This window comes from Zeus faber, assembly GCF_960531495.2.
Source record: "Zeus faber genome assembly, chromosome: 1".
Taxonomy (NCBI): domain Eukaryota; kingdom Metazoa; phylum Chordata; class Actinopteri; order Zeiformes; family Zeidae; genus Zeus; species Zeus faber.
The window spans coordinates 21738841-21750957 of record NC_137193.1 but is presented as its reverse complement, the minus strand read 5'-3'; the positions used below and the strand labels follow the sequence as shown (position 1 = coordinate 21750957).

The 12117-nt window shown below is 44.3% G+C and overlaps 2 protein-coding genes across 2 annotated transcripts in view; both read left to right on the top strand.

Moving 5' to 3' along the window:
* Window positions 1-2056, top strand: part of mrpl53 (mitochondrial ribosomal protein L53) — a 2276-nt gene extending 220 nt beyond the window's left edge. Inside the window, exons 2-3 of the mRNA XM_080018801.1 lie at window positions 797-909; window positions 1871-2056. Of these exons, the coding sequence (XP_079874927.1) occupies window positions 797-909; window positions 1871-1989 (232 nt within the window). The 3' untranslated portion in view covers window positions 1990-2056. The remainder of the gene's footprint in view (window positions 1-796; window positions 910-1870) is intronic.
* Window positions 2057-2521: 465 nt separating this feature from the next.
* fabp4a (fatty acid binding protein 4a) lies at window positions 2522-3984 on the top strand. The gene is made up of 4 exons (XM_079999034.1): window positions 2522-2646; window positions 2839-3014; window positions 3130-3231; window positions 3699-3984. The coding sequence occupies exons 1-4, from the start codon at window positions 2574-2576 to the stop codon at window positions 3750-3752; spliced, it is 405 nt and encodes a 134-aa protein (XP_079855160.1). The 5' UTR covers window positions 2522-2573; the 3' UTR covers window positions 3753-3984.
* The last annotated feature ends 8133 nt before the right edge of the window (window positions 3985-12117 follow it).

The following is a 12117-nucleotide window of genomic DNA, read 5'->3' as shown; positions in this document are numbered from 1 at the left end:
CCCGATGGGTGTGGACTGGCACTTTCATACGATTTTTTTGTTACGCTTAAGTAGTTGATATTATTATTATTATTATTATTATTATTATTATGTAGCCCACTGCGTACGATTTATGTTCACAGAGCGCTTGGAAAAATGAAACAAGCATGCCCCGAAGAGCTTTCCAAAAAAACTAAAAGTAGGACGAAGGCAGACTCGAGATAGGTTGATGGGTGTGTAATAGATGTTATGATGGGTGTGTAATAGATGTTATGATGGGTGTGTAATAGATGTTATGATGGGTGTGTAATAGATGGGTGGCTTAATGGAATGAAATGTGTTTCAAGACGATATTCGAAGTTCGTCTCACTTCACCACCCCCACTATCTCAATCCCAGTGCTTAATTTGTCGATTGAAGAAGCTATTAAAGCATCCGTCGTGTAAATGTCAACGTTGAGTCTATGGGACAGTTTTCAGAGCAGACCCTTCGAGGTGTATGGCTGGTTGAACGCAGCTAGTGTTCATAACGTTCATTCAGGTTCCTTTCATTTTGATATATGAAACAGACCCACAGTTAATGTTATTCATTTCAGTTGTATATTACCATTCATACAAGTCAAATGTCTGCCATAAAAAGGGTCTATACCACCTGATTTTACAGTATGGATATTTATAGTTGGCAGAACACAGGTGGCTAGATCATACATTTTCTTAAGTTACAAATATCCGACGCTTGCGTTCGATATTTTCCCACTTTCCAATGTATATTAATACCCGTCGGTGTGTTATCATATGTGCTCTTCTCTTGCACCACAGGGAGTTCCTTGTCTTAGTGGGCTCAGAGAAGGCCAGAGCCACCAACATGAAGTGCGAGGTGTTGACCATAGTCAAACACGACAAGTCTGAACCCATAGTGGACGTCACGTTTAGTAAGTATCACCTGGCCCCAAGAAGATGCCGTGAAATATGAGCACGCCAAAATAATTGTTGGGGTGGTACATTTTGTAACATCTGTGGCCATTTGCATATATTCTAGACTAATGAGGATGTGAGGAGATGTAAATAAATCTCAGAGAAAGCAGCAAATAACCACCAATTTACTTATCGGTCACAATACTGGATCCATTTCAAATATTCTGTCTCCAATTACTAGGGTTGACTCCAAATGATCAAAAAATAAGGCTTGGGTCGAAAAAGACTGTAGTTTTCCTTTTTTTTTTATTGGAGAAGCTGATGAAGATGTGGCTACCCTACCAAAATGCCAGGACGTCCTCCTCCAAGCAGTGGACTGTCTCAACAGTTCAGATGAATTGAACTTGTCATTTTTATGCTGAGGTGAAATATCTGGTGGTATTACGACACATTAATGACCACTCGCGTACCGAATCGCTTGTTTTTTGGGAAGAAGCCAGTAAAACCACAAGAGTCAGTCACAGTATCAAAGGTGCAGAGTGTGGTAGTAGCTATTTGTGTACTACTGCACTCTAGTTCACAGTTGACTTTCCACCCGGTTGTCTTTGTGCTCATATTTTGCTCGTGTAGTCATCAGTTCTTGCCGTGTGTGAGTCGTCACAGCGTGTTGACTCCACAATTTCACTTCCCAGAATGAGCCTAGTTGATGATGATTATGCCTCAGTGCATAAACAAAACACTTTCAAATACTTTCACTGGTTAAAAGTATACTTGTATTAGTTATTGCTGACAATGATCAAAATATCAGTTTGTGCTATTTTAAATTGAGTCTAATTGAAAGTCAATATTATCATGTAAAATGCTGAGAAACCTTTGATACCAAATGTCCTCTTGATTATCCCAAATGATCAAGGGGGAGATCAGTTAAAAAAAAACGGGAAAAAACATGCATTTTTTTATTTTGTGTCCCTGCCACAGTAGACGGAGATAGGCTGGTGATGAAGGGCTCAAAGCTGACCGGGAGAGAGATGCTGACTGCCTTTCAGTCACGCTGCATCGCCAAGGACCCACAGGCAAAATCCACACCAAATAAATAACACTTGTGTCATATATTCCTGTGTTTGTCGTTGTGTCTATGTTCTCTGTTTATAATAAAATAACTTTATGAAAAATCCTGATTCTGTGTGAGTTAATTGACGTATTCTGGCTTAACCTGCGCTTTTCTCACATGAAATGATGAAAATGTGAATAATGATTTGGATATTGTATATTTTAGCATGATACTGCAGCCAGTATTGGGTTTTTCGAAGTATAAGAATAGAACGAGTAGCTATACTACAGTTGTGCGTCCTCTTTTTGTGAATAATATGGATCATTCTAGTAATTGGGAGCACATTATCCCAGCATCAACCTTTGACACAGTCGGCCTAAATGTAATCTGGCACAGCTCGGATGTGCTTCTTCCAAAAGAGAAAAAAAAAATCCCCTTATCACTCATTTCGATTCAGTATGAAATTGTGGAAACAGGGGATGTCGTGACGTGGCGCGCGGTGATTGGCCGGCTCGCCCCGCGCCTGGCAGCGGGGGTCCCTTTTTAAAGGGAGCGGCTCTGGCTCGCAGCTCAAAGTTGAGTTCCGATTCAGATCAATTGGACGCGGAGAGGCGGACGAACACGGACACGATGGTTGAGAAGTTTGTTGGGACGTGGAAGATGATCTCCAGCGAGAACTTTGATGACTACATGAAAGCCATCGGTAGGGCAGGATGTCTTTTTTTTTTTTTTTTTTTTTTTAATTTTAATTCTTATTATTAAGAAAACATTTTTTTTTTTTTTCCGAAATACTGGCTGGCTGCAAAAATGACAGCACTTTAAATAGTTTGCCTATTCAGAAATGTTTCATTTATTGACGCATAACTACACTTCCCCCCCCCGTCCCGCTCTGCAGGTGTGGGCTTCGCCACCAGGCAGGTGGGCAACCGGACCAAGCCCAACCTGGTAGTGACCGTGGACGATCAGGGGATTATTTGCATGAGGTCTCAGAGCACCTTCAAGACAACCGAAATTAAGTTCAAGCTCAACGAGCCCTTCGACGAGACGACGGCGGACGACAGGAAAACAACGGTGGGGTTTTTTTTTGGGGGGGGGGGGGGGCGAACGCCGTGAGATGTGACCCGAGGTTGGTCGGTCGGTCACGCTGGAATTAACCACTTGTCTCTCTCCTCCCCGCCCTCCATAGACCGTGGTGACCCTGGAGAACGGAAAACTTGTGCAGACACAGAGCTGGGATGGCAAAGAAACACACATTGAGAGGGAAATAACAGATGGGAAATTGATAGCGGTAAGATTTGATTCGATTTTTTCTTTCTAATTTAATTCACTCAAAAAAAAACAACCAAAAAACGTGTACACACTTTTATGCAATATTCAGCAATTTCCAAAAACGTCAATGTCTCCTTTAATTTCAAATATGATTTGGGATTGAATTTGCAATTCTGCTATGGCACACCATCAGTGATTCCACACACCAACACCAATTCTCCCCATCTCCCCTCGCCTCCTCACTCCTCCACCCCCCCCCATTCTCCTCTGACCTCCCTCCTCACTCCTCCACCCGCCTCCCGTTCTCCTCTGACCTCCCTCGCCTCCTCACTCCTCCACCCCCCCCCCCCCCCGTTCTCCTCTGACCTCCCTCGCCTCCTCACTCCTCCACCCGCCTCCCGTTCTCCTCTGACCTCCCTCGCCTCCTCACTCCTCCACCCGCCTCCCGTTCTCCTCTGACCTCCCTCACCTGCTCTCTCCTTTCAGAAATGCACGATGGGAGACGTCGTTGCGGTGCGGATGTACGTGAAGGAAGCATGATGGGACACCCGGGCTGGATCACTTAGCTGCAAACTACATTTAAATTGACGGCGTGTATTGATTGCTCCTCCTATTCTTATTTTCATCGTGTTGCCAAAGCTAGATTTCTATGCATCTGTACTCAAAGAAAATCCATTCGATTCCTAACATTGTTGTGGTGAATTGAATAAAACGTATGGGAAAAAAAATGTTTAAAAAAAATAAATAAACAAAATATCCCTATGTTACTGTATATTGGTCTATTTTTGTTTGTTGTGGAGTAAGGCGTAGCCATTTAAGGGTAGTGCTTTTCAGTGTTTTCCAAAACAAACGTCATGGGTGCCTGCCAAATGCATGCATTACAACAGGGAACACATGAGCAGAAAGAGGACTCTGCCTGAAAACATTGCAGCAAATGGAAGGTATCGACAAATTGTTTTAGACATCGCTGTTTTCCCTTCTGCTAATGTGCCCTATTAGTACATTGTATAATCTTATGAATTTGGAGAAGATTTCCAGGGAGCAATCAAAATTCTTCCAACTACTCGAACATGCATTAGGATGCTATCAACTCTAGCCCGCTGGACGGCTCAGGCAAAATGGCTTCGTTCCAGCAGCAAACTCTCTGAACTCCCCATGATATAAGCCATGAGCTGGCAGGGAACCTCTGAGGAATGTGGATTCCTTTTAGAAGTACTTAGAGAATCATGCGGAGGGTCACCACTCTGAAAAATGTATTCCCTCTTTAACATTTGCAAGGTCAAACATGTTCCCATTTCTCACTGGCAGCTGCACACGGAGAAATCACAAAGCATTGTGGGTCCTCCCTGCAGACGTCCCTTTCCTTTGGCTTGGGGGGGGGGGGGGGGGGGGGGCATCATTGGCTGGGGATTGTTCCAGAGGCGACAGCCACCTTACAACGGCAGGAAAGAGAGACGATAGCATTGATTGGCCTTAACGGTCAAAACAGCTGAAACAGGTGGAATTGTGGGTCAACAGTCGTCCGGTGTTTCCCTTTAGCCTGGATAAAGGGGCTGGCGCTGGGCGAGGACATGCAAACTTTAAACTGCACGACAGCATCGGCCTGGAAGTGTAGCAAAAGCTTGTGTTTGCATGTGGTTGGATGGCTCTGCAATGCAGCTTTCACAAACAATGACAGCGACAAAAAGTTCAAGATGTAGCTTACGTCACAAGAAATCAAAGTTTGTGCGGGTTAAACAGTGTAAATGCATATGTTTCGTCTCACTGCTCAGATGGAGGGAAAAGCAGATGTTTCTATTGAGGTTATTGTACCTATTGTAGTATACTGTACAGTATATCTGCATTGTATCTCTACACTGTAGATGCACACTTTATTTTCTTTCTTTTCCTTTATTCCCCCCAAAACACCCAGCGATAACAGAGCACATCTGCTAGTGATTGACATACAGATGCACTTGCTGGGTTCCATGGGAAGCCGGCTCCGTGTTTGGATAGCTGTGGGAGATGAGAGGACACGGGAAGGGCTCGGATCAATCTCCCCGTTTTTTTTTTTTTAATTCAGAGAGTCAGTTCAGCTGGTCAGTGGAACAAAACCATCCTGACAGGAGGAGCAGCACAAGAACAGCACGCTTCAACCTCAAACAGGAAAAGGCAAGCGGGTCACACTGACTCATTAGAAACGGCGCTCTCAGGCGAGCGAAAGCGGGGGAGACAGCTTTTTCGAGAGGAGAGGACGGAATCTTCCTCCCGCTTCCCATCGCGCAGGGACCTAGCATGACCGGAGAGCGGGATCGAGAACTGTTCAGGAAGGGACCAGATAGTGGGAATCCCACAGAGTCAGCGGGCGAGGGGCGATGGAAACAACAACCGGAGCGCAAGCCAAGACAGTTTGGCTTGTGCTCTTGAAACTGCATTGGTTATTCATACATAATTAAGCATCAACAGCGAAAGCGAGTCTGCAGTGTTTGTGCAATCTTGTGTATATATATATACATATATATATATATATATATATATATATATATATATATACAGTGGTAACTCGACTTACGACTGCACCTATTTACGACTAATCCAAGATACGAGTAGCAATAGTCGCGAAAATTTGTATCGACCGACTGCGACCGACTGCTCCAAGATACGACCGTGGAAATTTGCAGTTGGTGCGTCAGCGGCCAGTCAGCAGTCAGTCAGCAGTCAGTCAGCGGGCAACCTACATCGTGTGGGCACGTAGTTCGTGGCTTATCCATCTTCTTTTCATATTTACTGTGTTTGTGTTGTGTATTTTGTCTATTTTCACCCTTTCCTTTCCTTTCATAATTCATATGGGAAAAATTGCTTCGAACATAAGACTGTTTTAACATACGAGCGTTCTTATAGAACCAATTACAGTCGTTAGTCGAGGTACCACTGTATATATATATATATATATATATGTATATATGAGAGGGATATATACACAGGGATATTGTTCTGGGAAGGTTTTTTTTTTTTAGGAGAGATTGTCTCGGACGTGATAAGAACAATCTCACATCCTTTGCACAACATCTGGAAAACTCCATTCCAGCACGGCGGTCACACCCTTCCGTCCTTTCCATACATGCTGTTTAACACATAGCGCACACTGTTGTTTGACTAATACTTAGTAACCTTTTTTCCTGTTTGTAATTTGAATTAAAATACAATACATACCGCTATTATTATTACTAAGCGATGAATGGAGTTCCTCATTTCCGCAAAGTGCTGCAGGAAAAACCTCATTATCTGAGAAGCAAAGGCCAAGGAAGATCTTTTCAATGTGTGAATTGTTTTTTTCACATTTATTAGAAGGTTGGTTGTTCGGTCTAGCAGGCCCGAACGACATGAGAGGCCGAGGGAAGGTGGCTCCACCTGCAGCGACCACCTCTGTGTGACTTAGAGAGGAAGCTCCAGCCCAGACAAAACAAGCAGGCCGATATTACACAAAAAGCACCGTCGCATCTTTGTGTTATTGTATTCTCGCCCAGGTGGGTTTCTTCAGACTAGGGGCGACCTTGTGGATCGACCGTCTCCAGGTTTGTTGTTTGGTCGCTAGGTTTTTTGTTTTTTTTTGTGTGTTTTCAGTTCCCGGAAGTAAGAACGAGGACTGGCTCCGTGTCAGCGACTTCCTCCAGATCCCCGGCCCTTTGGTTGACCCCGGTATCGGCGCTCAGATTTGGGCGGGGCCGTGCCAGCAGAGGGCCCCTCTCCGGAACAGTAGGGGAGCTCGGTTGCTAGGCGACAGGCTCTTCTTTCCACTCACCCCCCACAACGCGCTAACCTGGCGGACTGTACTTCTCATTTCAACAACAACTCCCTGAGTGTTATGCAAGACGAGCCCCGTCTAGCCCTGCCGAGGCCGACCGTTCTTCCGACTCCCCAAAACATTTCACAGAGTTGTGTCTGGACTTCCAGGAAGAGCCAGATACTCACCTAGTTCAAGGCTTGGAAGTGAAGTTACACGACGCGCATAAAACATTTTTTTATTTCTTTTAATTTACACTACAAATGGCATCCGAGCCATTCAAAATAGCCTCTTTATGATTTATTAAACATTGTGAGGGTTTTACATATTTTGGGAGTTAAATGTTCTGACCCTGAATCTGTGCACGGGTTTACAGGGGATGAAGATAACATAGATGAACGATCTAAAGGGTTTTGTTCAAATTTGTGGATGACGATATGTTTCTACAGCAACTAAGAATGCACAATATCCTGCATGTTTTTTTATTATCATTTTACATGACATTGCCGTAGTATTCTGGCCAATATAGACAATGTAGACAATATATAGACAATATAGATCACTTGCATTGTAGAGTTGATCGCCTCCGATTCAACGCACCATCAAATAATATCCTTTCTGTGTGTTGCGTAGAAACGATCATTTAAATTGCGTGACGTGATGTTGCCCCCAGGAGAGGCTCATGAAGAGGCCTCGGACGCAATGGCAATTAATATACGTCACTTCTAGCACTCATTTTTCATTTTCATTAATATTTGAATGGAATTACTTCATGATCTATGAGTGTGATTGCCATTTCTCCTCGTTGTGTGTCATTTTATGTTTACCAACTATCAACAGGCGTTACAGAGAATGATGCTCAAAAATAGAGTGCAAAGCAGAAACCAGCGCAGTTCTAAACTACCACCTTTCCATGTGGTCATTCTTAATGCGATGTGTTTTTCTAACGGCATTGTCCTCTTTAAGCAAAACAAGCAAGATTAAAAAGAACCTCAAAATATAACTTCTAAAAGGCCACTGTACTGTTTGACTTCGTGGGGGACACAACAGGGGTCAGCTATTTGAAGTCCAGCTGCCAGCCGCTCTGCCTTCCTTTCAGGACCTCAGGAGTTTAGCGAAATACCCCATGATTGGTTTCACCGCACAGGAAGGACGGTGGAAGTCTTGAAAGTAAACCTATACAATGCACAGCCTATACAGTACAATGCTCTTTCCCCAGAGGACAAGGGGCGCCCTGGGCTGTCTTTCCACAGCATGATGCGTTGTGCATGTTTGTCTATTTATGTTTTTCGTAGCTATCGCTGGATTTCAACAGGTCAGAACCATTTCTATCGAGACATTTTTTTTTTTTTTTTCAACAGCCAGCAGCCGGCAGCCGGTCAGCAGCTTGTCCACCAGAAAGGAGTTGTCCACGCCTCCGCTCAGAGCTACTGTATGACAGGACATGTGATCTGTAATCCCGGTGGGGTGATGTTGGAGAAAGGAGCTGGGCATGAGGTGATCTTTAAGTCAGTGGCGTGTGTATGTGTGTGTGTGTGTGTGTGTGTGTGTGTGTGTGTGTGTGTGTGTGTGTGTGTGTGTGTGTGTGTGTGTGAAAGCAGGTGACACTTTATTTCAAGCATTCTTTGTGCTCTTGCCAGCCCACTTCTTCAAGATAAGGAAAAAATAACCATGGGCACAGCAGTTTATTTGTGCACATCAGCACCTATAGATAGTAAATACGAAGCAACAAAAATTGACAATTCACAGTCTCTACTCAAGAAAAATCTTATATTAAATGCGATCAAGTATTAAGTGTAAATGTACTTGTTTAACCTCCTGACCTGATATTTTGGATTTCCATTCTCAGTGCATTGGTTGAACCAAAAGTATTGTAGGTCCACTTCTGGCTGCCACTTGCTGTTGGCAGGCTCAAATGTAAAACTTGACACTTTCTACAAACTGATTATATAACTTGCTTAAAAAATACTTTTATAAAATAAATAGCACCTGCAGGCGTGAGGGATAAATCTAGAAGAGTACACATGGAGATATTGGGTTTTAAAAGGCTGTGGAGTAGAACTCCTCTAAAACAGTATGTATTCCACCACCTGAGTTATTTCCAATGCCCTATGTACAGAAAATCCTTAATTCTGGAACAACCCAAACTAAGCGTGAAGCATTGGATTTGAAACACACACTCGACATCGTGTGGAGTCTGGGTCGTTCCACATGAGGAACGACCCACTGGCCTTTGCCAGACAGTACAGCGTCCGTCGCTCTCACTGCCATCCCAAAACACAACCACCAAACGCAAGGTCATTTCTCTGGATATTCTAATGGAAAAGCTAATGCTTTGTCGTATTTTTATCACATAGGTATGTAGACCCAGACACACACACACACACACACACGAACACACACACACACACACACACACACACACACACACACACACACACACACACACACACACACACACACACATCCACTGACCTTCTACTCTGGGTGTCGTGCGGAGTTTGGGTTGAAATTCTAAAGGTCAACCGTAATGTTTGTCTGCCCTTTTTTTTCTCGTTTTAAATCAATCTTTGTAACCGCATCAAATGAGAGAAAGCGTGGTGATGTGATATATGAGAGGCCAAAAACTGGACTTTGTTAAATGTACGCTTCTGTGTGTGTGCATGTCTCTGTGTGTATTGGGAAAGAAAATGTGTCGGGTTCAAAGAGTTAAAATCTTCTGTCAAAAAATACTTTTGGGATGAACTGTGGGATGAACTTTTAAGCACTACAGCAGCTGCTGTACAGTCATTGACTGTACAGCACCGCTGTTGACTGTACAGCGGTGCTTAAAAGGTTGTGAACCCTGTGGAATTTTCTGAGTTTCTGCCTAAATTTGTCCTTAAATGTGTTCAGATCTAACTATCTAAGTCCTGAAAATTGATAAAGCGAACCCAATTCAATAAATTAGCAAATAAATTATTATTTAATTTGTTTCAAAATAGTAAATTCTTTATTATTTCATTTAGCTGTTCAAAAGAATGCTATCGTTCCCGAACGACCCAACACTACAGTAGAAACAGCATGAATCTTGAATGGAGCACCGGCAGCATGGACTGCCGGTGTGCACCCGCGCACGGATACTCATGCTGCCAGTGCGCGAGTGCGCAAATGTCAGCAACTTCTGATTTTGCATTTTAAATGGGATATGAAATGACGGAATGAAACACAGACATTCCTGTCTATTTGTGCGCCAGCGTCCGGAGCTTCAACGCACGTCGCATCGTGCAGGTAAAGGGGCCAAAATTTGCGGGTCGACCCGGGAGTCCTGTTCACATCAGAGCCGATCGGAGGTGGAGCCGATTAAAACCAGCGTCTATTGCAGGGTCATTTGACCCGGGACTGAAACCCGGGTTTTATCTTTCCCACTGATGACAAATGCCGATTATTAGCGTGTGTTACTGGGTTTTTGGCACAGTGGGAAAGGGGTATAATTCATCTTGAAATGAATAAGAAATCAACAAGTTCTTAAATCACGTGCCTATTTATTATGATAAGTAACCTGTTTACTATTAATAACCTATTTCATCTGATAAATCACTACATTGTCCTTGACATGGGAGTCTCCTTCATTAACGATAACAATAGGTCCCCAGGAACACCGGGCCGAGGGACGCTCTTAGACGAGCTCCCGGCGACACGCACTTCCCCACAATGCACAGGAGAGATAACCAGAGAGCGAGGTTTGGCAGCGGGGGGGAAAGAGGAAGCCATCCGTCACCGCGCGACCTTTCCCCAAGTCGCTTGTAAACAGGCCGTTGAGTGGTGTAAAGCTCACCCGTATTAACCCCTTCTCGTGAGATGTGTCAAAACGCGGCATTGTCCGAAGGGCGGGTCGATAATGTTTTGATTTTACTGGTTTAACTTGTAGCAGTGATGGATGGAAAGTCTTTCAACTCTAAGTGGTTTGTCAATGTGCGGCGAGAGTATTATGACATTAAAAAAAAGAGAAACCTCCAGGCGGCCGAAGCGATTTACAAATGCACAGGTGAGGCTTTAACGGCCGCAAAGCCTTGATAAAGCCTCCGCGTCCGAGGGAGAAGCCGCATGAATCTAACGAGGTCTCTGGGTTTGAAGCTGCTTGAGTCAACACCCGTGGGGAACACTCTGGGAAGCGGCTTGGCCTCCTCCTTCGCCGCACAGCTGCATGCCGAGAAAACAAGCAGAAGAAGAAGAAGAAGAAGAAGAAGAAGAAGAAGAAGAAGAAGAGGGAGGAGGAGGAGGAGGATGAGGATATTTCCATTGGTATGCAGTGGAGTTAAAATGCGTCAAGAAAATGACTAAAATAAAGAGATGGGAGATTAAACCACTCAAGTCAATACTTAAAATTCAGATCTATGACACCAGAATGCCATTGAGGGAGATTTTAACGTCCAAAATGTACTCCATTGAGTGAGCAGAGGGAGGATAACAGAGGATACCCAGGGGTTGGATGAGGGACGTGGAGATGGAGGGACGGAGGAGGAAAACGAGCGGAGAGAAACTTTGGTAGCCGGTGGGAGCCCGGTGCCACGTTGGCCCTGCTCTCCCCGTGGGTGTTCCTGTCAGGGTTCCAGGCAAGCCGACATAATGCACTAAATTGGGCTTCGCTGCGAGAGGTGCTCTCCGAGGCAAAGCAGCAAATCCCCTCAAGCAGGTTTTTTTGTTTCTTCTTCTCTGTGGGCCAAAGGTAGCGACGACTTCCCTCCGCACCCTCTGCCAATAACATTCCCATCACGCTCACTATGGAAGCCGTGTTCCAAAGTCTGCATCCCCGACACAGTATCACATTCAGAATAAAGTGAAAGCGACTATGTGTGACATAAAGACCAAGTACAAATGTTCAATAAGCGCCCTACTCAATATTCACCCCAGAACACATTTTAGGTACAATTTCGACAGCGTATAAATCACCTCAGAAAGCGAGGGGTCCTTTTCCCTTTGCTTTGGAAGAACACGAACAAGCAAACCCCCTGGAAGAAAAGCTTGGCCCCTCTCTTTCATCAGTACTTAAACTGGAGAGATTAAACCGGTGAGTGCCTGTACAGTACCAGGTTTTGAGTTATCCCCCAATTGGAATGTTCCTCACTGGGCTGCCTGACACACTTATCTGGGTGGTTATCC

Excerpts from the sequence above, each read along its gene's own strand:
- fabp4a (XM_079999034.1), top strand. The coding sequence starts at position 2,574 with ATGGTTGAGAAGTTTGTTGGGACGTGGAAGATGATCTCCAGCGAGAAC. Across the intron at positions 2,647-2,838 it reads TGACTACATGAAAGCCATCG|GTGTGGGCTTCGCCACCAGG; the intron begins GTAGGGCAGGAT and ends CCCGCTCTGCAG. Across the intron at positions 3,015-3,129 it reads CGGACGACAGGAAAACAACG|ACCGTGGTGACCCTGGAGAA; the intron begins GTGGGGTTTTTT and ends CGCCCTCCATAG.